A 26,416-nucleotide genomic window follows, 5' to 3' on the forward strand; every position below is an offset into this window, starting at 1 on the left:
AAACGGTGAGATAAGATCCTCCACCTAGACATAACACCAACAAAGTGGCCAGTAACATCAGTCGGGCTCCGATAATGACGACAACAACCTGCCTCATAACACCGGTATCACCTGGCCCTTGGTCTGTGGTGATGCTAGAGAGTACACAAACATTGACGAGCGATGTAAAGACTCGGAAAAGGCACTTCCCGGAGTGTTCCGAAATAACAAGAAAAGTTCGAAATGAGAATTGTCTGCATTGAAAATAGTCCATCAGACTTGTTTTTCAGATCGAAGCTGAAGATTGAGTATAACTGAACCCTCATATCAACATCAAATTCAGGGTGGTTTTTGGCTTCTCCCTACATTGTACTGGCAGATACTTGAATAAATTATCACGTGCATGAACTTCACTTGCCTCCTGAACACTTATTGCCTCTCTCCAAAGGTAGCTTCCACAGGTTGCTGGAGTGCTTGATATTACTTCAAGCTCTATTTCTGTGGTTTGTACACAGTCTAATTCAATGTGTTTTTGATGGACTTCCGGTTGGAATACAAGGCCTCCAGGAATTCCCAGGCAAGTCTGTTTGGCTCGTGCGATTATCGATGTATTGTCCCAGTCAAACTCATTTCCTCTTTGTCTACACGTAATTTATACAAAGTGAGAATTGGTTATGTCTTTTGATGGCTAGTTGGTGTTAGTGCATCCGTACAGGCAGTTTTCTTCCGGCTTGGCCAATGTAGCGATTCCCAGTCCTTGCATGGTATTTCGTACATTATGTAATTTTTTGCTGGTTTTGGATATGGGATCCTTTACGTTCATCAGTAGCTTTCATAGGGTGGTTGTCAGTTTGTGTGGGCTACTGTGACACCTACGGGTCTGAGCAGTCTTGTGGTCATCTCTGCAATGTCCTTGATGTATGGTAGCGTGATAAGTGACACAAACAAAAGTTGCTGGAAAAGCTCTGCAGGTCTGGCAGCATCTGTGAAGCAACAAGAGTTAACGTTTCAGGTCTGGTAACCCTTCCTCAGGTTCATGGTGGTGGTGTCCTTATTGATGTTATTGGTGTCCTGGGTTGTCTGTCTACTTGATTCCTCCAGTAGTGTGGCAATTGTCTCTTTGGCTAGGTCACGTTCACGGATGTAAATAGTGCTGTCATGTCAAAGGTTATCATCTCATCCCTTCCATCCTGGTATCCTCGATGAGTGGGTAGGGTTGTCCACTAAGTATTTCAAGTTCTGTTGTAGTTCTTCGGCAAGTTTATATGGTGGTGTAGCTGGCAGTGAGACAACGCGTCTGAGGGAAGTTGTAGAATAGAGATCCTACTGGTTTTAAACTGAGGCATACAAACAACAAATGGGACAGTACACTAAATGTTACCTAGCAGGGCGACAAAACATTTCCATCCAAACCCACTGACTCGGCATGCATGTCTACAGCCTTATTCAGAACCCAAACTACAAATCTTCAAGAACTTTAAACACCTATAGGTGCAACCTCCTCAAACAGATGGGAAACAAATGCCATCCAATTGAGCGTAACCCGTGAATAACTATACTTCCTGCACAAATGCCTCAGAAAAAGCAGGTACTGCCACAAGGCTGAAGTATAAAAGTCAACAATCTGCACGCACAAAAGGACAGCTGAACGTAACCTCTATCCTTCTGCAGCCGTTATGATCAACGATGCCCACAACCGACTCCATAAATATGTGCAGTTGCCCGCTTTCCAAAAAAACTCTGTACTTCAATGCAATCAACCAGGAATGGACATCCACACTGATGAGAACGAGAACAAGAACAGACGAGAATAGCCCTTCTAAACAGCTTTCCAAAATCACCCGCATCAATGACATGGACAATGCACATTCACAGATCAAAATCATCTTGGGCTGGCCATTTACAGACACTGAGAAAACTATCCTTATACACAGACTGAATTTAACCGCAGTGACACCAAAAAGACTGACTTCTTGGCTGCACTGGAATCAACACCAAAAGAACAATGGACTCTTTAGAAGAACTACAACAGACAGTCCCAACATTGAGTAAAACAAAAAAAAGGAAAAAAAAAACTGGATTACGGTCAACACTGAAGAGAGAAAAGCCCTTGAATGACTCAAGAAAGACAGATACATTGTAAATCTTACCAGTGGACCAAAAGGTCACATGACAGTAATCCTCAAGAGAATCCAACATATCTAGAAAAGCAAAACACACTACTAGCAGATACTGACACCTACCAATAGATGGCAATGGACTCGACAGCACAGTGAGGGGACCAGATTACAATAGCCCTGAAAAAAATTAGAAAATTCAGCAGACACCAGCAAGACACGACTATCAAAAGAATGAAAGCAGGGCGATCCAACACACCCCAGAGTACGTAGGGACTCAGATACACAAAAAGTGGGGGTGCCCCTCAATTCCATTGTCTCACTGCCAGGTGCACCAACATGTGGACTTGCAAAGAACTGCAACAGAAATTGAAATACTTAGTAGACAATATGACCCACTCAACCCAAGGATTCCTCAACATCAACGGCACCAGGAAAGAAGAGGACAAGATGACATCCTTTGACTATTTACATCCATAAACAATTGGCCTAACCAAAGAAACAACTGCCACATTGCTGGACAAAAATCAAACAGGCAGGCAGCCTAGGCACCATAATACTACTAGGTCGGTGCCTCACGACCTACTACTACTCCACCAACACCATATACAAATAAATCTATGGAACACCAGCAGGATCCCCAATATCAGGACTGATTGCATTACTGCTTCTGAAAACATTAGAACGTCAGCGCTCGCCACGATACACCCAAAAACTTTGGGTCCAATACGTAGACAGCATCTTTGTGATTATCAAATGCACAAAATTAGAAGAAATTCATTGATAATAAAATTCATGATAAAGAAAAACGACTGACTACCCTTCCTGGACATAAATGGTGGAATTCAAAAAACAATGGGGAAATCTACACTAGCGTATATAGAAAGGCCACAGATATAGACCAGACACTCAATAACACGAGCAATCACTCCAGCACCCACAAAAAAGTGGAGATGGATCACGACACTAAAAATGAGCCACAAGACATTGCAGCGACCCGGAACTACACAAAGCAGAAGTATCTGAAGAGTCTTCAAAAAGGAACGGATACCTGTAAAGCACAATCCGCCATTACTACTAAGACAGACCACAACACAACCAGACTCACTTATTACCTGACTGTACATCAACGACATTTCAGGGAGATAACTACAAGAATATTCAGACCCCTCCGTATCACAACAGCCCACAAACCGACAACTACTGATGAACGTAAAGGATCCCATACCCAAATCCAAACAACCAGTATAATATACAAAACACAATGCAAGGACTGAGAAACATTAGATAGGCCTAACCAGAAGAAAACTGATTAAACAGATACACAAACACCAATTAGCCATCAAAAGACACGACCAATTCTCACTTGTCTCACTACACATGGACGAAGGATGTAAGTTTGACTGAGACAACACATCCATAATCTCACAAGCTGAAACAGAGACATGCCAGGGAATTCCTGGTATTCCAAGTGGAACTCGATCAAACACATCATTTTTCAGTGGTTTGTACACCGGGTCTAATTCAGAATTTTAAATAATACCAAGCACCCTAGCAAACTGAAGCATATAAACGAGCGGCACATAACACAGATGTTTCACCGGAGACACACAGACGATGCTACCTAGGAAGGTATCAAAATGTTCACATTCAAACCCACCAGCTGAGTGAGGTCTATAACCTCGAGGATTACTGGACTTACACCTTAAAATGAGCATTTTTGTCTTACAAGGAATGATTAGAACACTTCAAAAAAAAAAAAAGGTGGCGAAGGAAGTGAAGTCTTTGAATGCTTTCCTGACAGAGGTAAGTAATTTCCTGATAACCAAACGAATGAGACATTTTCATGGTTGACAAGAATGCCAAAAGTCAAGCCAGCGATGACCTGAGTGGCATAGGAGGCTTGAGGGGAAAAATGCCCTACTCTCGTTCCAACATTGTGTATATTGCATTTCGGTATCACATCAAGAGAGAGGCCACATGAAAGTGACCATAAGTGAAAGCCAGACAATAAATCAGTTTGAACTACTACAGTTCAATGAATTGCTTCATTACTCCATTTGTTCTCAGGATTGTTTAAACACAAAAAAACCAAGGAATAGCATCATAAATAGAGCCACGATTTTATGAAATGCATACATTTTTTATGGAAGAAAATATGTATAAGTTTAGGGAATTAGATCTTGAAAGATAAATAGTAGCATAGAAAATAATTTGAGCCTTAAAGAGAAACAGATAAAACAGAAATTCAGGACAATAAACAATTTCAAATTTTAAAAATGACTGTCCTTGAAAGAAGTTGAAAATCCACATCAGCAGTTATCATCTCCGGGTCTGCAGGTCAGAGCAAGACGACAGGCTAGGATTCTTTCCCCATCACTAATGACATTACACAATTACACAGGCCTCCACATGCCCAGCACACAATGTCATAAATGCAAGCAATTGAGCCTGAATTTACAAGCGGAATTGCTACTCGGGCAAAGAACTGCAAACTGAATTTTCAATACTGTGGAGCTGAAAGAGTGGAGGAAATAGTTGAATATGGAGCTAAATAGGAGAACACAATCTGCAGCTCAAACGAGACGTTGTGTCTCATTAATGACAACACTATGCCTCCAAGAATTTGTATTAAGTATTTTGGTAGCAGCAAGCTATGTAGATAGGTAAGACATGTAGGTATCGAGTATTTTCCCATCACCATTGGGTGTTGGTAGGAACTGACCTATTTAAAGAATTTTCATCCTTACCGATGCCTGGTGTTTACGGACTTTCCTGATTTGATCTCCTTTTGCTTCTATTCTTTTCACCAGTGATTCTAATTCTTGTTCCAAGTCCTTTCTCGCTGCATTTGAGTTTGCTTCATGAATTTGTCTCACCAATTCTTGGTGCTCACTATATTTAAAATAAAACATACAGCATGCATTATTTGCAGAGAAATTGAAAGTTTTTACCTTTTAGCTTGGTGATGTGCCCCAAGTACCAAAGCAGTTCAGTAATGCATTTCAGAAAGGGGAAAGGAGGGCCAGAGAATAGAAAGAAATTCGAATTTAAAAGAAGGGTAATGTATCCCTAAACAGTTCTTTCCCTAACATTAAACACTGCATCCTTGGGCAGCAGACAGAATAGGGCCAAGGAGAGAAATGGAAAATAGTGACTATAATTGGCACCAATTAAAAGGTGGTGTTTGCTCAACTTGTACTTTCAGGTCATTCTTTACTCAAATCAACCAGATCAATAGTATTCAGCTTCCTTACACACCAGTTCTTCAGCTGTCTACTCGCCCAACACCAAAAACACTCCAGTTTCAGACAGCACCCTCACCAGAGCCAATCTTATACGTGCATAATAAGAGAGTGTCCATATTCTACGTGCAGCTATAGAATAAAGCCAAATAAACAGTATTCACAAACTATCAAGTTCAAAATCCTACTAGGCAATTACATGCAGAGAAGCAGTACACTTACAAGCTCATTTGTCCAAACTCATCTTGCAGTGCCAACAGTAATTCAGACAGCACCTCATGAGATGTGGAGGAAATGATAGATCCAGAAGAACTGTCGGGCATCGTGGCGGAAACTGGAGAGATTTTGTCCCCAGCCATTGGCTGGTCACTGACAACACGATCATTGCACAAAATCTTGTTGTGCTGCTTCAACAAATACAAGACATGCTGAACATTTGCACGGACAGAATGGCTTGGACTTGCAGACTGAATAACAAAAAGGTATTAGGAAATTGAATACAGCAATAAGTTGAAAATAACTTTCCTATTAAACATTTTGATGAAAGCTTCTTTATATGGCAAGTAATTATATGTTGACCATTCTTCCTTCTCATCTTTTTAAATCTACAATTTAATACATCTTTCTGGTTTGAAGAATGCAAGAATCCCCAAAAGGTAACAAAACATGAAGCTGGATGAACACAGCAGGCCAAGCAGCATCTCAGAAGCACAAAAGCTGACGTTTCGGGCCTAGACCCTTCATCAGAGAGGGGGATGGGGAGAGGGTTCTGAAATAAATAGGGAGAGGGGGGGGAGGCGGACCGAAGATGGATAGAGGAGTATAGGTGGGGAGGTAGGGAGGGGGATGGGTCAATCCGGGGAGGACGGACAGGTCCAGGAGGCGGAATGAGGTTAGTAGGAGGGAAATGGAGGTGCGGCTTGACGTCTGGATAGGTGAGAAGAACAGGTTAGGGAGGCGGGGATGAGCTGGGCTGGTTTTGGGATGCAGTGGTGAGGAGGGGGACGAGCTGGGCTGGTTTTGGGATGCAGTGGGGGAAGGGAAGATTTTGAAGGTTGTGAAGTCCACATTGATACCATTGGGCGCAGGGTTCCCAGGCGGAATACGAGTTGCTGTTCCTGCAACCTTCGGGCGGCATCACTGTGGCACTGCAGGAGGCCCAGGATGGATTTTGTCATCTAAGGAATGGGAGTGAGAGTTAAAATGGTTCGCGACTGGGAGGTGCAGTCATTTATTACGAACCAAGCTCCTTAGATGACATGTCCATCCTGGGCCTCCTGCAGTGCCACAAATGATGCTGCCCGAAGGTTGCAGGAACAGCAACTCATATTCCGCTTGGGAACCCTGCAGCCCAATGCTATCAATGTAGACTTCACTGGTTTCAAAATCTCCCCTCCCCCCACTGCATCCCAAAACCAGCCCAGCTCACCCCCGCCTCCCTAACCTGTTCTTCTCACCTATCTCGACCTCAAGCTGCACCTCCATTTCCCTCCTAACCTCATCCCGCCTCCTGGACTTGTCCGTCCTCCACGGATTGACCCATCCCCTCCCCACCTATACTCCTCTATCCATCTTCGGTCCGCCTCCCCCTCTCTCCCGATTTCAGAACCCTCTCCGATGAAGGGTCTAGGCCCGAAACGTCAGCTTTTGTACTCCTGAGATGCTGCTTGGCCTGCTGTGTTCATCCAGCTTCACACTTTGTTATCTTGGATTCTCCAGCATCTGCAGTTCACATCATCTCTAACCCCCCCACAGGTCGCTCTTTCAAAAGATTAAGCAATTGATATTGAGAAGAATCCCATACTAGCTTAAAAAAAGTGACCAAATCTGTAGGCAAAGCTGAACTTAACCAAATATAAAAGACTGCAACAAAATTTTTTAAAAAGGCTATAGAAGTTGAGTGGATGACAGCATCAATGGCAAAGTAAACATCTGCTGTCAACCCCCAATTTGAGAAGATGGTAGTGAGTAACCTTTATGAACTTCAGACCATCGTGTACAGGTACACACTATTAGGAAAGGGAATTCCAGGCTTTCAATCTGGCAATTCGGAATGGTGCTATAATTCTGTTAATTAGAGGGGAATTTGCAGGTGGTAATTGCAACTGCTGCCTTTGTTATTCTAGGTGGTAGTTGAGAGTTTGAGATATCTGAAAGAATTTTACCAAATTGTTGCAGTGCAACTTATAGATGGTACAGTGCTGCTATGGCACACTTAAAAAAAAAACAGACATTGATTACAGCAGATAAAAAAAATTTAAAACGTGTAAGCGATACTGCAATAGGTTATTTAGCCTGATAACATTGTGGGACCAGAGTTGCAAGGGCCAGGGAGGATAGCGGGCTCTCCTCATCCATGGACTCTTGTGAATCAGATGTTTATAATAATGGTTTGTGGTATTCAAATTCAACTGCCGTGTTTTGAACAAGTATAAATAATCGAAACCACACAACATGAATGCACTCTACACATCATTCAGAAATTGCTCATTATCCTTTGAGTGATGCCTGTCAAACATGACTCCAGATGGGTGAAAAAAGTGACATGACTAACAACAGGAAATAAAAGGTGTATTAAAATAATGCTTGAACTAAAGATTGGTTTACTATTAAATTCTCTTGAAAGCTATTAAAATTCACTGATATCCAGCCAAGGAGGTACAGTCTTGCGTATCCCAATCAACAGTACCTGCCACATTCAAAACTGTGTGTAAAAAGACTCCAGTAAACAAAGGCAATAAATAAATGTACCAGCATGGCAAGAATAATGCATCGTAGCAGCACCAGAACTAGATACAAAACCAATGCAGTTACTCACTTTTCCTGCAACAAATGGTACGTCACTTAAGTTGAAGCGATAATGAGGCTGCGCATGTGAATGGTTTGGACAAGATTTCTGAAAAAGGAAAGAAAATACTTGGGAGAACATATCAGAAAATCACATATTTGCATACAGCTCAGCAATTTTCTCTTCACTATCATATAGCGAAACAGTTCTCAAAAGATCAAGCAACAGCTAATGTCAAGCTGGAGGTTTCTGGGCAGCACATGCCCAAGTCTGCAAGTTAGGGGGTTCAAGTCCCTCTCCAGTGCCTAACAGCACAATCCAAGTTGACTCTTCTCTACAGCCTCCATTGTTATTTCATGGAATGACAGCATCACTGACAAGGACTTGTATAAGAATCTGGATCAGCGGAGGTGGTTTGCAGTCTCGCATATACCAGACTGGGCAAGTTGGCAGATTGCCTTCCTCCCAAAAATAGGTCTCAGTTAACCAAATATTTATATGACAAATCCCTAGTAACTCATGGTCATCATTACCAAGACATCATACTCCAGATTTAATAATGAAATTTAAAATACTACTGTGGCTGATAGAATGGGACACCTTGGTCCCACAGCAATAACCAGGTCCACTGAATTACTAAATTAGTGGCATTACCACTACACCAATTGCTACTGTAGCAAGGTATCAAAGCACATTATTGAAGGTGATTTCAGGAAAGAGGCATTAAGCAGAAGACTACCCTACAATGAGGCAGATGCAGAAGATCCATAGTGCTGTTTAAGATTAGGAGTTTCCCTCAGCATCCTGATCAAATATTAATCCACTCAAATCAATATCCTACATACACTTGGGAGGTTTTTATGCAACATGCTTTGATGGAGTAACAGAAGGTGATTAAATGAAGACAGTGGACGCGTTTGTAACAGTGCCAAAACAGAGGTGCATGCCACCAAAAGGGATGGTAGTTGCATGAACACAGGTGCCCAAGAGAACAGAAAAGCAACAGGAGTAGTGAGCAATTCTATTTCCGAAAGGAGGCAGGTAGTGTTGTTATCCCTTAGGGATTGGCATTAGTAATAACCAAGTCTTGAGTTTGGAGATTACAATGCATTCTTATATTGAAAAGCATTAAATGAAGACAATAAAGGCTTAAAAAGGAAAACATGACAGATGCAAGTCAAAGGATTATGAAATTATGAAAATAGGCAGAGGCAACAGGCAAATATTAAAGAGGTGGTGAACAGACATGTTATTAAAGTTGGTCGTAAACATTGAGAATGCTGGTTTTAGAAAAAACCTCATACAGCTGTTTCTGATCAACAGGAATCTTTCCTGGAGGTTGAAGGCAAGGGATTGAGAAATAGTAATACAATTGATCAGGAAACAATTATAAATTTTATTTTGAGCGGTCATTGCTTGACACTTGAATGATGCAGACGATACTTGCCACTTCAGTCCAATACTACCAGCAGAAAACAACCTATTATTTTTGTAATCAAGATCAGACCAATAAAGGCAATAAATCGGCCAGGCTAGATTTGTTTTGCATTTTGGAGTACAAGACATAGATGAGCAATTTTCTACATTGTTGGGTATAGGTGAGATGGAATTAGCTATTGATATGTCTAGTTCCGGGGCACAAGTCTTTGGTACTTGCATCAGAAAGTTGCCAGTACCCCACAGTATTGCAGCACCCCAATTTCACACAAGTCAAAAATCGATTGAGGACTGGCATCTGAGATAATAGAGACACAAAACCACATGTTACAGACTGTGGTTGAATACAGCTGTGCTGCCACTGTTCACGAATATCCAAATTTTGAAGTTGAGTCTATTTCAAATCTGTCATGCACTACAGTGGCAGTGCCAGTCACAAGGAGACATGTCCACAATATCTGAGAGATGGTCACTTCTACTAGGACTGTCACAGACAGATGCCTCTGCAAACAGGAAAATTGCCGAGGATGGATTCAAGTAGGTTATGTGCTTTTTTTGCATTACTTGCTGTCAGCTGCTAGACTGCTAGAAGCAAGTCACCTATACAGCGTGTTCAAAAAGAACAGGTACCCAGATGAACACAGTCCGCCGATTTCTCAGCAAACCAGGCCCAGAAACCATAACCACTCTCCCCTACAAAGACATTTCTGAAATGACTGCCAGACTACTCGGACCATTTGGCATCAGGGTAGCCCACAAACCCACCAACACACTAAAACAGCTGCTATTGAACTGAAAAGACCCTATTACAGACAACAAATAAAACGAACGTCATCTACAAAATACCTTGCAAAAACTGTGACAAACACTACATTGGACAAACAGGCAGAAAGCTAGGCACCAGGATACATGAACATCAACTAGCCACAAAACGACATGACCCACTATCACTCGTATCCTTACATACAGATGAGGAGGGACACCACTTTGATTGGGACAAAACATCCATTCTAGGACAAGCCAAAGAGACACACACGAGAATTCCTAGAGGCATGGCATTCCAACCGGAACTCCATCAACAAGCACATTTGATTTGGAGCCAATCTACCATCCCCGGAGAAAAAGAACAGGAAATGACATCACCAACCCAAGGAAACCTAACCAGATATATAGAAAGCAGGACATAACACCAGCGCTTCATTGGAGGCTCACTGATGTTACCTAGAATGGTGACGAAACGTCTGAAAACTAACCTTCCAGCTCAGCGAGCAAACTCACATCCAGAACTGCTAGACTGAATTTCTGCCAATGTCCTATAGCAGTACTACTGAATCAGTCTTAGCAAAGGAATTTCAAGTTCCCCATCCAGAGTATTCCAATTGGTGCTCAACATGGAGTTAAACATCAGCCAAGAGGAGTGCAGTTGCTGGTACATGAGCAAGAGGTCTACTTGCCCATGTCTGACACAATGTCAGAACACTACTGGGGTCCTGACTGTTTCCCATTCTGCCACGAGACGGTAGTGGTGTCTGGTAGATTTTCCAAACTGTAGTTGAGCTTTGTTTTGCAAAAACACCCAGATATTAGGAAGTAAGACTTAGAAAGATTGACGGGGCTCAATTGCAGATGTTTTTTCTTTCAGTGACCAAGTTGATGCCAGTTGGTCTGTCTGATTTCAATCCTTTCCTTAGATTTGGTTCAATGGAGTGGTTTTCTAGGCCACATTTAATAAAACAACAACGTAACTGCAGATCCAGAGTTACCTTCGGGCCAGACCTGGTGAAGGCAGTTTTCTTTCCCTTCTTTTAAAAAAAGGATTAGTGAACCATGAGTTTTTACAACATGCCAACAACAGTTTCTGGTTAACGATGGACTAGTTTGAGGTTATGATTGAGACTTTATGAACTGAATTCAAACTTCACGTAACTGTCAAGATGGCACATATTCTTGGTCCCTTGGATTTCTTGTCCAGTGATATTACCACTGTTCCCTTGCCTCCATGTAGTGTTTACGTTGTCATTATTCCATTAATCACTTCAATTCCAACCCATCTGCATCTGGATGGCAGTAACAGATCATCTCCTGATATGAAAATTCTTGAATGTATTTATCAGACAAGGTGTACTTTTAATGAAATTTTCATTATTTTTCCAGTCACATTTACCAACCCCTAAACCAAAAGTAGTATTTTAAAAGTTTGCTGAGTACTTCAAAATCTTTGTAGAACCGGTCAGTTCTTGTTAGCTATAGCAAGTATTAACTCTACCTTGACTGGCTGCTTCCTCTTGCTTCTTGCTCTCTTTGGTTTTGGGACCATTGGCGACACTGCTTGTAGCAAAATTCTGTTCCTTTCCAGGCCAGTCTGCAACTACAACAAAATCCTCAAATATGCAAACATAATTAAATAGAATTCCACCCTTTAAAAACAGGCACATACCTCAAATTATTAAAGGCTGTGGAATATTTAACCATGTTCATATAAAATCATTTCAAAAGCTAGGACTCCCAAATCCCTTTGCGCATCAGATTTCCAAAGCCTTTCCTAGTTTGCAAAATAGTCAGCACCTCTTTGCTTCCTACTAAAGTGCATAACCTAACAGCTTGCCACACTCCACTCCATCGGTCATCTTGCTCACTCTCCTAGTCAGTCCAAGACATTCTGCAGCCTGTCTTCTGTTCCTACCCATACGTATTATCTGCAAGCTTTTCAGCAATATTCTCAGCACCTTCATCCAGATCATTAAATTTAGAATGCAAATAGTTGTGGTCCCAACACTGACTCCTGTAGAACTCCACTAGTCCCAGCTGCCATCTTGAAAGGCCGCTTTACCCTCTTTAGTCAGCCATTCTTTTACCTATGAAAGTGCTTTGCCCCGAACACTATGGATTCCTTTTATTTAGCAGCCTTCCGTGGAGCATATTGAAGGCCTTCTTGAAATCCAAACTAACAAATCCACAAGTTCTACTTGATTTAACTTGCTCATTACCTTCTCAAAGAATTTAAAGATTTCTCAGACACAACATCCCCTTAACAAAACTGTGCTGACTTCGCCCCATTGTACTATGCACTTGCAAGTACTCTGCAATCTCATCCTTAATAATAAGCCCTCAAATCTTACTAATGGCTTATAAATTTCCTTCTTCTGCCTTCCTCCCTTCTTAAACAGAGTTTTACATTAGCCAATTTCCAGTACTCTGGAACCCTCCCGACTCCACTGTTTCCTCAAGGACCAACACCGATGCTGCCACAGTCGTCTCAGCCATCTTCTTCAGAACCCCGGCTGTGGTCCATCTGGTCCAGGATTATTTATCCACCGTAAGAATTTTCAACTTTCCAACACCTTCTCCCTAAATGATGACTGCGACACTTGCTTCCAAAATGACTCTTGAAGTTCTGTTGTGGTGTTGGGATCTTGCACCATTTTTCTGTTCCCCATTACTTCTCCTCCAATGTCCATTCTTGCCAGTCGCGCAATTTTACATTAATAGTTAGCTTACCCTCATTTCATTGTCTCCCCTTCCTCCCCCCACTCCCTTGTAATTTAGTAATTCTCTGCTTTTTTTGGGGGGGGGGGAAGCTTTACATTAATATTCACCACAATGAATGTCTTTCGCTTTGATGCTATCCCTGATTTCCCATGTCAGCCATGGCTGCTTTGTCCTCCCTTAGTATGTTTCTTCTTCCTTGGAATGAATTTCTTCAGTGCCTCCTGAATTACCCTCAAACTCTTGCAATTGGTGTTCCAACATCATCTCTGCAAGATTCTCGTTCCAACCAACTACGGCCAGCTCATGTTTTACAACTGAGTAAAAGACTATTACCTTGGACTGCAGCTTCTCCTCCTCAAACTGCAGGGTGAACTCTATCATATTATGGTCACTGCCCTCTAGGGGGGTTACAACACCGCAAGTTCTCTATTCGAGTCTGTCACATGACACATCACCCAATCCAGAATTGCCTGATCCCCGTGGGCTCTACCACAAGCTTTCAAAAACCAAACCCATCTCACTGACATTCCACAAAATTTCTTTTCTTGGGATCTGCTAACAATCGGATTTTCCCAGTCCACCTGCATACTGGACCGCACGGATGATTATAATAGTGACTTTCTTACATGCCTTTTCTATCTCCCATTTTATTTTCTGCCCCTCATCTTGAGTACCCCTAGGGTACTTGCACATAATTCCTTTTTCCCCTTCGCAGTTCCTCAACTCTAACCAGACAGGATCTCTAGACCATCTCTCAATAACGATTTAAATTTCATTCTTTACTAACAAGGCAACTTCTCCTCATCTGCCTGTTTTTTCAACTAGGACACATTTCCTTGGATATTTTGTTCCCAACCCTGGTCCCCTTGCAGCCACATCTGTGATACCCACACTTCTGGACCCAATTTCAATCTGTACTACAAGCTGATTCACCTTTTTCATATAATGTTTGCGTTTAAGTGCAACACACTCAAATCCTGCGTTGATTGCCCATTATTTCCCCTTAGCTGCTGTGGCTCAAGTTAGGTTCTTGAGTCTATACGGTCCAACTTTAAACTCCCAAATGTTTTAAACAGTAGTATTAAATCCCTCACACGAACCTGTGCAGCTTTATCCTGTATCAGTTTTCGTTGATGTTCTTCTTCTCTTAACTTCTGTTCCAATTCAGAAATTTTCTTCTGTGCAGCAAACAAAAGCAACTAGCTGTCATAATTACTTCAGGCAGAAGGAAAGACCATCTATAATCTACAGAACTATACAGACTTATTACAGCAATTTAATTGCAATTGATTTGCTTTGTCTAATAATTCAGATTGTCATGCACTGGTTAGAAATTTTGCCAAGAATAAAACAGCATGCAGTTATCAGCTCTATTACAGAATAAAAATTGGACATGAAATGTTTGCGTACACTAGTGCATAGTTAAAAACCTGAAACCCGGTAGTTGCTGTCCAACTGGTCTTATTTTTCCGGAAACTGGCTTATAACAGTGTCTTTCAAGAAATTCTGGACTGAAATGCACACAAGCATGACATTTCTATACTCACTTGGTCATTATACACTAAGGTCACCAAAAACAAAAGACTGGCGCTTTCAGGAGTTAAATTTTAACACAATGTGATGAGTTACAACTACTGTCAAGAACCAGATATTCAAAACATGTTACAAAAGTATGTCTTGTTTCTTAATGTTGGAGACTTTAAAATGGGATTATTTTCATTTGGTTTCATTTGTCTCTCATTTCTGCTCATGACCTTGTTTTCCACTTTCCGTACAAAAGAAAAGGGATTTAAATATAATATGCTTCCTTGCTCACATTCAGTAAAATCCTTTAACAGATTAGATTAAATAAAAAGTGAAACAACTGTGGATGCTGTAAATCAGGAACAAAAACAAAGTTGGTGGAAAAGCTCAGCAGGTCTGGCAGCATCTGTGAAGGAGAAAACAGAGTTAACATTTCAGGTCTGGTGACCCTTCCTCAGATTAAATTAAGTTTTGCTGTTGATGGTTTCACACTCGTGCTACAGATCCTCTGACGAGGCTCGTGCACTAGATCAGGTGTCTGATGCCAAGTTGCCAGTCAAAAGCATCTGGAAGATTGTTATCAGCAAGACAAAAGACAGATCTTTTGCCATTGACCATAAAATCTGGCTGTTCAAATGCTGGTGATCCCATTTTTGTTTTTAGACATTGATTTACGATAGCAATCATTATATGTATTGGAAATAGGAAACATTATGGACAAAAAAAATGTTGACCCACAAACACACGAACCTCTGCTGTAGTCTGCGTTGCTGTGAGTCTAAGATATTCTCGCTCGATTAAGTCAAGTTTTTCAAGCTTTGATTGTAGATCAGATTGTTCCGCCAAGTTCTTCTTTTCCAAAGGTGCCTTGATTAGAAAATAAAAACGGTGGAAATGGTTTTTAAAAAAAAACGCTATGGGCTGTGCATGACACACCGCCACTTAAAATGCAAATTTGCTCAAAATATAACAGGTAGAACAACCAGAGGAAGGTGGCTCTTCAGGCTGTTAATTCCATTCCAAAGTGTTCAATGGCTGCTCTAAGTCAGAACTTCATTAAACTTTACTGGTTCTGTAATTCTCAAATGCATGTCTCAGAAATCAAATTCCAGTTTTGAAATTCTTAACATGACAACCTTAACTGTATTTGCATATTTAGATTTCTACAATACTTCAAGTGAAGAACAGCTTTTAATCTCATTCTCATTAGTAGGGCTCAAAACTAAAAAGGTTATGTTAAACTGGCTTTGGATTTTCCCCAGGGTTAGAAATTGGAGTTCTTTTCAAAAACCAAAAATTTAGTTGAATTATCCACTATGTTTTGTTTGAGTAACAAGACTTTATACATCTGCAGTTACCCTTGTCAAAACAAAAAACCCTCTAAGAAACACGGATGAACAGGCAAAGAATAAAGGAACACAGGCCATCTGTAGGCAGTTAGAATTTATCTAGAATAGCATCATGGTCAGCACAGACGTGGTGGGCCAAAGAGCCTATTCTTACTTTGTAGTGTACTGTTCTAAGTTCTAAAGACAAAAGGAAGGGGTCATTAAATGTCACCATGTTTGATGGAACTAATATCAAACAAATGACACGGAACCACAGGTATCTATTAACACAAGGTTTAGGAAAATAACAGGATTGTTCATGGGGAAAAGTAGTAATAACACTAACCTTATGAAGGTGGGCAAGGATAATTCTGACAAAGAGCACAACTACTCACACCCATTCAGTGGAAGAATTCAAGTGTGAGACAGTGTAAACAAGGGTCTAGGCCCGAAACGTCAGCTTTTGTGCTGCTGAGATGCTGCTTGGCCTGCTGTGTTCATCCAGCCTCACATTTTATTATCTTGGAATTCTCCAGCATCTGCAGTTCCCATTATCTCTGAGCCCTAGAAATAGGATATGTCAACAAGTGCCAACGAGTCCCGGTCAGTCCTAGTCAGGTGGCAATGTGTCTCAAGCAACTGCCTTGGGAGGAAGGAGAAAGTTCCTCAACGTTTCTTCTAGAGAGCATAATGCAGCCTTGACAATTTTAGTGGGATTGATACGAGTGAACCAGTCTCAGTTGTCATGAGGGTATACCTTTCTGACTCGAACTAATGAATCATTTTTAAGCTAGTAGATTGATTAGGAAAAAAAAAGGAATTTTCTGCCCACTATGAATGATCAACCATAAAGGGATTCAGGACCGTCATCTGAAGTCTCAGAGGAAAAAGCAGCTCAATGTGTGCGAACAGCTCCTGCAAAAGAAGTCCTGCAGCGGAGATGATTGGCCAACAACTACAACATTTTCCTTGTGCACAGTACAACTCAAAGCAGAGTTTGACAATTTCTCCAGTTTCCACTGACAACTAGTTTTACCAGGGCTCCTTAATATCACAGGCAATTTATCACCCTCACTACAAAAATGCAACTCGTTTGACCATGTTTGAACCAAGATAGTCATGAGGTCAAAACTGAGTCTGCTTAGGTGGAACTCAAGCAGAGATCTATTTGCAGGCGATTATCAATAAACCAGTAATATTATCAAAGTGATGGACAGGGTCATAAAGAATGTGGACAGTTGGCTTAATGGGACAGTTATTTAGCAGGTTGCTGTGGGCCTGGCAGCTGTACTGGAAGTTTGGATACAGGTGCAGCAAGTTCTGGAGCACATCTTCAGTACTTTTACCTGAATACTTTCAGGGCATATAGCTTTTCCAGTACCCAGCATCTGCAGACATTCTTTGATATCACGAGGAATGAACCGAATCAGTTAACAGGCGTCAGGTGGTGGTCAGGATAGATCACCCATTCGGTACTACTGGCTGAAGATCATTGCAAATATTTCAGCCTCATCTGTTACACTGCTACCAAAGTTGGCTTCCCATATCACAATGATCGTGATATTTGTGGAGCCACCTTCAAGTGAGCTTAGCTGTCCATCACCCTTCATGACGTAATGTTAGCTGGACTGCATAACTTACAGCAAGTCCTTAATCAACAGATGAAATCCATCACTTGCTATTTGGCAGCAAGTAGCCCCATGTTGTAGCTGGTGCTGTTCCTGAAAGGTCTGTCTGCATTCATCATTGAAGAACTGCTTATCCCCTGGCTTAAAGGTAAATGGAGTTCGGAAATTATGCTGGGGCTTGAAGTTACAGTTTGTGTTCCAGTACAATTCTGCTGTTGATGCCCAGCTTTATAATGTCCAGTCTGGAGTCGCTAGATCTGTTTGAAGCTGATCCTATTAGCACAGTGTTAGCACCCTGCAACATAGTTCAGGATCCCCTCAACGTGCAGACAGCACTTTGCCTCACAAGAACGTGCACTATTCAAACAGATGCTCGGTGTGGCAGGTAGAGGGGTGAGGATGAGGCAAAGTATGTTTTTTCCTATAATTGTTATTTTTCAAAAAAAAACCTATTGCAGTCCCTAGCAACTGGGTCCTTTCAGAATACTCGGTTCAACAGAAGGCTCTGAAGACCTGCATCAATGCATTCACCACTACTAGGAGAACCTCACTAAGATACCCTAACAGGTTCAAAAACAACAAGGCTGGCATGGTGGCCCAGTGGTTAGCACTACTACCTCAACGCCGGGGACCAAGATTCAATTCCACCCTTACGCAACTGTGCAAACTCCACACAGAGTCATTCTCCCTGTATCTGTGTGGGTTTCTACTAGGTGCTCCAATTTCCTCCCACAGTCTAAAGACATGCAGGCTAGGTAGATTGGCCATTCTAAAATTGCCTGTGCTGTTCAGGGATGTGTGGGTCATAGGGAAAGGGTAGGGAAATAGGTCTGGAGTGGGATGCTCCGAGGGTCAGTGTGGACTTGATGGGCCAAGGGCCTGTTTCCACACTGCAGAGATTCTATGATATGCTCGTATGAAAATGCTACTGAACCACTCTTGGCGAGCAACATGGAGTCTCCCTTCCAGAGCTTACGGCATCTTTGCCACTCTGGTGTTTTATCCAAGTGGTGCTCAACACAGATTGAGCACAGCACAACAAAGGGCTAACTATTACAATGTGAGGTATTAGTGAAACAGTGATGACATGGCTTTTGGAGGGAATTAAAGCAGAATCTTCTGAAAGGGAAGAAATTGGAAACTTCCACAAAATTTGACCAAGTTTTGATGACCCACTGTGTCACTAGCATCTGGCTAAGTTGCTCAGAAATCTGTGGACTGTCTTCATTGCATTTGTAATTTGATATACTTTGTGGGGTATTCAACGAGTGTCTGTTCCCCATATCTACCTCTCATTATTTCTGAGTGTTAGAATGCAAGTTACATATGTTGTGCACATTATTGTAACAATTCAACATTGTACACAAAAAAAGGAGTAAAAATCTGAAAGGGTTCATGCTGTTAACACCACCCAATATGACATCACAAAGGCTTTGGGGGTGGAATGGAAAGAAGAACTGCAGACAGAAGAACAGAGCAAGACTTACCACCTCGGTCTTCCTCAATTTCTGTAGCAATATCAATTATATTAGCTAACATATTTAGCATTATGCAAATGGTATTTTTTTTAAATTACAGCATCCTCTCATTAGACTACCAGGTGGTTTTCCCTCAACTGCTTGAAGTCAAGGGAGCTTGTCGGTCCCAACCAGAGAAAAAAGGAATGGTGGCAGCAAGTCTAATCACAAACGAGCAGTGGGATGTGATATCAAGTACTCAGGATCTCACATTTTCAAAGAATCCCAACAGTGCTGAAACAGGCCCGTCGGCCCAACAAGTCCACACCAACCCTTGGAGCATCCCACCCAGAGCCATCCCCCTATAAACCACCTAAGCTACACATCCCTGAACACTATGGGCAATGTAGCACCGCCAATTCACCTAACCTGCAAATCTTTAAACTGTGGGAGGAAACATACACACACACAGGCGCTGTCAGGCAGCAGTGTTAACCAGTGAGCCACTGTATACTTAAAATAAGTATATACTTAATTTAAACAAAAAATTTATTGGTCCCACAACATCCTTCAAATATGGTCAGGTCCAAGGCTTCAACTGTTTCCATCCATCTCTTTGTTGACCAAGACTACCTAAATCAAGAGCTTTTTTGTATGAAATAGCCACATATTTTTATTCTAGGATTTTACCAAATACTTTATTGAATGCCTCCCACTGCCCAATCAATTTTAGCTAGTAAAATGATTTTGCTTTATTAAACATAGAACATACATAGAACATTACAGCACAGTACAGGCCCTTCGGCCCACAATGTTGTGCCGACCTGTCATACCGATCTCAAGCCCATCTAACCTACACTATTCCGTGTATGTCCATATGCTTATCCAATGACGACGTAAATGTACCTAAAGTTGGCGAATCTATTACCGTTGCAGGCAAAACGTTCCATACCCTTACTACTCTGAGTAAAGAAGCCACCTCTGACATCTGTCCTATATCTTTCACCCCTCAATTTAAAGCTATGCCCTCTCGTGCTCGCCCACACCACCCTAGGAAAAAGGCTCTCCCTATCCACCCTATCTATCGTGGTCAATCCTGCTTGATCCCTCAAATATCGTGGACAATTCATGATTCATATCTTCACAAAATGATGCTTTACATTATGGTTAATCCTCATTAAAATTAATATGACTAGCTCTTTCACTTAAAAAATGCATTTTTCCAACTTTAAAAAAGTTGCCAATTTGACTATTCTAGTTGTTTCGCTTCCACCACCTGATCTGGAAATTACCTTCCCACTATATCTACATTGTTTTGGCATTAAGCTTCTTTAATCTCCACTAGTATCCAAAAATCGATAATGTAACTCCCAGAGACTGGAATTATTTTCTGTTCATCTATTCCAACCATAGCATTTCCATTATTGGTTTGAATATTTCTCAATATGGCAAGTAGTATTTATCAGTATTGCGGCTTTACTGCCTTTTCCAACACAGTCCTTTCTAAAAAGGACCTTAGAACCATTATTTAAAGCTTAAAAAGAAACAGTACAACATTGAGAAATTGGATACAGAAAAACTAGGAAACAATTGCATTCTTGAAGTCAAATAATTTTTGGCATACCTATGTCAAGAAAAGAAAACCCAAAAAAAAACTTAAAATCTAGCTACAATAAATTTTCTTGAATTAAGCAGAAGTTCAAACAATTTGTAGTAAAATACCTAAAGGCTTTCCAACCTTTAAATATTTTCCAAGTATGAAAGTAGTAAAATCAACTAGTCTGAGGCATTTTCAAAATCAGCTAGTATATGTTGCTATCTTGAGAAATCTGTTTCTGCAAGATGAAGAAGTTAGGCATTGTAGGATCAAGGTGAAGCAAAATACTCTAAATGCTGGAAATATGAAACATACAGAAAATGCCAGAGAAGTTCAGAACTCTGAAGCCATATAGGACTTGAAACACTAACCCAGTTTCTCTCCACAAAAGGTGGCGCCAGAACACCTGACATCCAAATCGAGTCACTTTGATACTGCATCCACTTACAGAGAAGGTCAAGTGCTGGGAGGTACACATTCAAGTTCAGACATGGTAAATCTTCATTCTCGTATAAAAAGCAGTCACCAATTCCTACTGAGTGATCATAAGAGGGTCAGCCCGAATAGTTTGGGTTTGCATTTTTGATCTGCTTGATAACTTCACCATTACCTGTCTCTGCAATGCCATCTCTCTCCCCTGTTCAGCATTCTGCACCATTTTTCGCATATATTCCAACTGCTTTTCCAGAATGTTACAACGGGATTCTGCTGCTGACAACTGTGCTGCCAATGCTGGAGATTAAAAATTGAGTTAACATTTTCCTCAGATTCAAAGCTAAGCTTAATTGGTAGGATATTACGAACTAATTTTTTAATATCACAATTTTCTATCCACAGTACCTAAACAAAATATTATAATTCAGATAAGTGGGAAATGCACAAAAGTCTGTTGTTTCCAGACTAACAGTTTTAAAACAAAACAATACATTAGCAGATGGATACCTGCCCATAACTATCAGGATTACATATTATAAATATTCAGCTTCCTATAGATGGAGGAAAAAGAGCCAGATTTTAGTTTTGAATGTTCCAAATAAGAAACCATTTGGACAAACCTTGACTATGTTGTGCCACTTCTAGCTCTGCAATGCCTTCTTTTTGCTGGCTCTTATCCAAGATGTTTTTGCCCTCAGCTGCAACTTTGGACATCCGTTTCAAGTTTTCCTCCGCTTGTGTTCGCTCCACCTCCAACCTACGAATTTTCTCCTGAAGATTTCTTAATGCTGAAAGTACAGCTAAATTAAAATGTCAAAAGCAGAATCAAAGTCAAAGTCAATCTTGATAGGTGTATTCAAATAAACATCATTAGCATGTATTTCCAAGAATTTAAATGTGAAAGTATTAATTTATAAAAGTTAGCTTGAAAGAAACATTGGCTTATACATTATGATTTCCACCCTCCCTCCAAAATATTACAGCACATAATGAGATGAAGCTACAAGAACAGAAGGATTAGTGGTTTTGCCTTACGATCGTTTCCCTAGCTACTATCAGTTGAGGAAGAGTCACCAGACCCGAAACGTTAACTCTGATTTCTCTTCAAAGCAGCTGCCGGACCTACTGAGCTTTTCCTAGTAACTTCTGTTTTTGTTTCTGATTTGCAAAATCCACAGTTTCATACCCAATAAAAATTGAAAGAACTAAGTTGTGAAGGGTACATAGGAACATAAATACCCTAAACAAGTGGGTTAATCTGGCGGATGGAGTGCAGTGCAGGAAATGTGAAGTTGCCTGGCCAACGCATCACAGTCCTTTCTTTGGGGCAGCATGGTGGCTGAGTGATTAGCACTGCTGCCTCACAGCGCCACACACTCGGGTTTGATTCTACCCTTGTGCAACTGTGTGCAAACTCCAAACATTCTCCCAGTGTCTGAATGAGTTTCTGCCTGGTCTTGATATTTCCTCCTACAGTCTAAACGACGTGCAGGTTAGGTAGACTGACCATGCTAAAATTGCCCATAGTGTCCAGGCATCTGCATGTTAGGTGGATTAGCTATGGGACAGAGTTACAGGGAAAAGATAATGGGATAGTTTTGGGTGGGATGCTCTTCAAAGGGGCATTGTGGGCTTGTTGGGCTGATTGGCCTGCTTCCGCACTGTAGGGATTCTACGTTAGTATTCAGTTATAGCAAGTACTTCAGAAAGCTGGTAGAATATTATTATTATTGACTAATTGATTAGATCAGGTTCTCTGATACACTGCTTCATAATATTGTAATTTAGTTTTACAGTATGAGTATTGGAATAAGTTGTTCAAATTTATTCATGTCAAAATGATACAGACCAAGTCTTAATTCACTACATTCAGACACAAAAGTATAAAAACACTGGATAAATGGATTACAGATTATATAATAATCTTCTGATTACATACCTCTGCTATTGCTCTCAGAATATGCAACAACAGTCTTTTCAGAGGATTGGCCTAAGTCAGGATTTAGGAAGGGCTTGTCTATTGGGTATACAGCAAATGATGGTTCAGACGAGCTATCAGGTGTTGTTAATACTTGAAAATTTCCATCTGAACAAGGCTGTAAGTGTAGAATAAAAAATGTGATTTAACAGATCAAGTCATTTGAGATGCCAGTTGCGTTGAATAGGATTTGAACATAATTCATTGTAGGCAGAGGTTAGGAAAGCAGTTCCATAGAATTAGACCAGGGCAATATTTTTTAGGGTGCACTTGTCACTGTATAGAAAAGTGCAAAGCATAGAACTAAATATATTGAATTACTCACATTCCACATTGAGCATAACAGGTACTCAAGCCGCAATGTTATAAGTGGAATCGAGAGAATAAGGCAAAACAGTTCTAGCTCAACTGAGTAGGTTACTTTGTTATACTTGCACAGCGTGTAATGTTTAGAAAAACCCTAAACTCAGTTTAGTCAAAACCTTTTATTGCATTGCTATGTAAAACTCCTGCATATTATCTTTGAGTGTTTGGTTTTGTCCAACAACCTTCAAGAATGGAAGCTAAACACAATTCCAGAAACGTATGTAAAGTAAATGTAACCAATTTAAAAGCTTTCGGAAAGAGAGATTATATCACATCTGTTATGGCATTGCAACATCTCTATTTCTGATGTGCCATTGTTTTTGGCCAGTGAAGATTAGCACACTCACCCAAATCTCTCTTTCTCATACTTCTGCTCGTCTATTCTCCTCCATCCGAAAAGATGTCAAGACTCCTCTTATCTATCCCACCAGCCTCCATATTCAATAAACAATTTTGCTTTTTCCATCACCTCCAGCATGATGCAAAACACATTCTCCTCCATTTTCAGCTTTCTGAAGTGTTCACACCTGTTCCATCATTAACAAAAATGCAAGCCACTGGACAATTTTACATTAGCACACTAACATCAAACTTAAGTGCTGGAAATGTCAATCTCTGCCTTCTGACTGCCTGAAGCCCCAAACACTTTTCTTGGTCAAATAACAATTAACTTCCATACCTGCCTATTAATTTTACCAAAGAAGTTTAAAATATAAACTTTCCAAGATTCCATATTGAATACCACATGCCTAAAAGATTTTAAATGATCTCATCACCACACTAGTACTTACATTCAATGATTCCAACCCAAGTTTTATTCCTCAGGCTTTGAATCCACCCAAGATCAAATATCTCTGATGTTTATTGTCCCAGACTGCTGCTCTCACCACATCCCAAAATCCACACAGGCATACTCTCAACCTCTCTCTCCAACAGCAGTGAATCACACTGGCTCAAAGTTGCACCATTCTGTGGTTCCACCCCAGTTCTGAGGTAGGGTCATCTCAGAAACATTGACTTTAATTTCACTTCACAGATACTGCCAGATCTGCTCAGTTTTTCCTGAAATTTCTTTTGGTTCATCGCCATATACCTAGAAGAGGAAGCTAGCATCCATTTTGGCAACAGACGTGTGCAGTGTGCTGCTCACATCACAGCCTCACTGCTCCAGTACCCTGCTCTGAAAACTAAAAATTTTTTAACTATAATTAGACTGAGTGAGATCAAACATTTAAAAATGCAAAAGAAAGAAACAACAGTCTGGAGGTTAAAATAAGATTTCAATTACTCAACGTTACAAATGTCCTTAAATCATTCCATGTCTGACAGTGACAAGTTATATTGAGGACATGTACACGTTCATGACATCTGCCTTTATTTTTTAAAACTATTAACTCCTATTCATACTCTCTAGAGGTCTACTCATTTAAATTTACTCTTCTTTAAATATCATAGAAATGAATAAGATGGGCAGTGTGTGCTTCTTGGCAGCTTTCAGTTATATCCAATTTCTTTCTTGCTCCAGTTAACTGTTTGGTCATTTTGTTCTTTATATAGAACAGCGCAGAACAGGACCTTTGGCCCTCAATATTGCGCTGACCTGCGAACTAACCTAAGCCCCTCCCCCTACATTATCCCATCATTATCCATATGCTTATCCAAAGACTGTTTAAATGCCCCAAATGTGGCTAAGTTAACTACACTGGCAGGCAGGGTATTCCATGCCCTTACCACTGAGTAAAGAACCTGCCTCTGGCATCTGTCTTAAAACATATCACCCTCAATTTGTAGCTATGCCCCCTTGTACAAGCTGATGTCATCATCCTCGGAAAAAGACTCTCACTGTCCACCCTATCTAATCCTCTGATCGTCTTGTACGTCTCTATTAAATCCCCTCTTAGCCTCCTTCTCTCCAATGAGAACAGACCCAAGTCCCTCAGCCTTTCTTCATAGGGCCTGCGTTCCAAACCAGGCAACATCCTGGTAAATCGCCTCTGCACCTTTTCCAATGCATCCACATCCTTCCTGTAATGGGGCGACCAAAACTGCACACAATATTCCAAGTGAGGCTGCACTAACGTTTTGTAAAGTTGCAATGACTTCACGGCTCCAGAACTCAATCCCTCTACCAATAAAGCCTAACACACCGTAAGCCTTCTGAACAGCGCTATCAACCTGGGTGGCAACTTTCAGGGATCTATGTACATGGACACCAAGATCCCTCTGCATATCGACACTACCAAGAATCTTTCCATTGACCCGGTATTCTGCCTTCCTTTTATTCTTCCCAAAGTGAATCACCGCACACTTATAGAACATAGAACGTTACAGCACAGTACAGGCCCTTCGGCCCTCGATGTTGTGCCGACCTGTCATACCAATCTCAAGCCCATCTAACCTACACTATTCCATATACGTCCATATGCTTGTCCAATGACTACTTAAATGTACCTAAAGTTGGCGAATCTACTACTGTTGCAGGCAAAGCGTTCCATTCCCTTAATGCTGTCCGAGTAAAGAAACTACCTCTAACATCTGTCCTATATCTATCACCCCTCAATTTAAAGCTGCCCCCTCGTGCTCGCCGTCACCATCCTAGGAAAAAGGCTCTCCCTATCCACCCTATCTAACCCTCTGATTATTTTATATGCTTCAATTAAGTCACCTCTCAACCACCTTCTCTCTAATGAAAACAGCCTGAAGTCCCTCAGCCTTTCCTCGTCAGACCTTCCCTCCATACCAGGCAACATCCTAGTAAATCTCCTCTGCACACTTTCCAAAGCTTCCACATCATTCTTATAATGCAGTGACCAGAATTGCACACAATACTCCAAGTGCGGCCGCACCAGAGTTTTGTACAGCTTCACCATAACCTCTTGGTTCTGGAACTCGATCCCTCTATTAATAAAAGAGAAAACACTGTATGCCTTCTTAACAGCCCTGTCAGCCTGGGTGGCAACTTTCAAGGATCTGTGTACATGGACACCGAGACCTCTCTGCTCATCTACACCTCTAAGAATCTTACCATTAGCCCTGTACTTTGCCTTC

General features: G+C 41.1%; 1 protein-coding gene across 3 annotated transcripts in view; it reads right to left on the minus strand.

Annotated features, from left to right (window-relative positions):
* Positions 1–4,810: 4,810 nt before the first annotated feature.
* Positions 4,811–26,416, minus strand: part of LOC125453378 (centrosomal protein of 57 kDa-like) — a 29,021-nt gene continuing 7,415 nt past the window's right edge. Inside the window, exons 2-10 of one of the 3 annotated variants that reach the window (XM_059646536.1) lie at positions 22,964–23,120; positions 21,645–21,824; positions 21,200–21,321; positions 15,330–15,446; positions 14,156–14,233; positions 11,833–11,928; positions 8,160–8,237; positions 5,564–5,808; positions 4,811–4,991 (exon numbers count right to left, since the gene is read on the minus strand). In XM_059646536.1, coding sequence (XP_059502519.1) covers positions 4,826–4,991; positions 5,564–5,808; positions 8,160–8,237; positions 11,833–11,928; positions 14,156–14,233; positions 15,330–15,446; positions 21,200–21,321; positions 21,645–21,824; positions 22,964–23,120 — 1,239 coding nt within the window. In that variant the 3' untranslated portion in view covers positions 4,811–4,825. Of the gene's footprint in view, positions 4,992–5,563; positions 5,809–8,159; positions 8,238–11,832; positions 11,935–14,155; positions 14,234–15,329; positions 15,447–21,199; positions 21,322–21,644; positions 21,825–22,963; positions 23,121–26,416 lie in introns of all 3 variants that reach the window. The other 2 variants (XM_059646535.1, XM_059646537.1) reach the window with 2 other exon arrangements.

The sequence above is a fragment of the Stegostoma tigrinum genome, chromosome 6 (assembly GCF_030684315.1).
Source record: "Stegostoma tigrinum isolate sSteTig4 chromosome 6, sSteTig4.hap1, whole genome shotgun sequence".
NCBI lineage: Eukaryota > Metazoa > Chordata > Chondrichthyes > Orectolobiformes > Stegostomatidae > Stegostoma > Stegostoma tigrinum.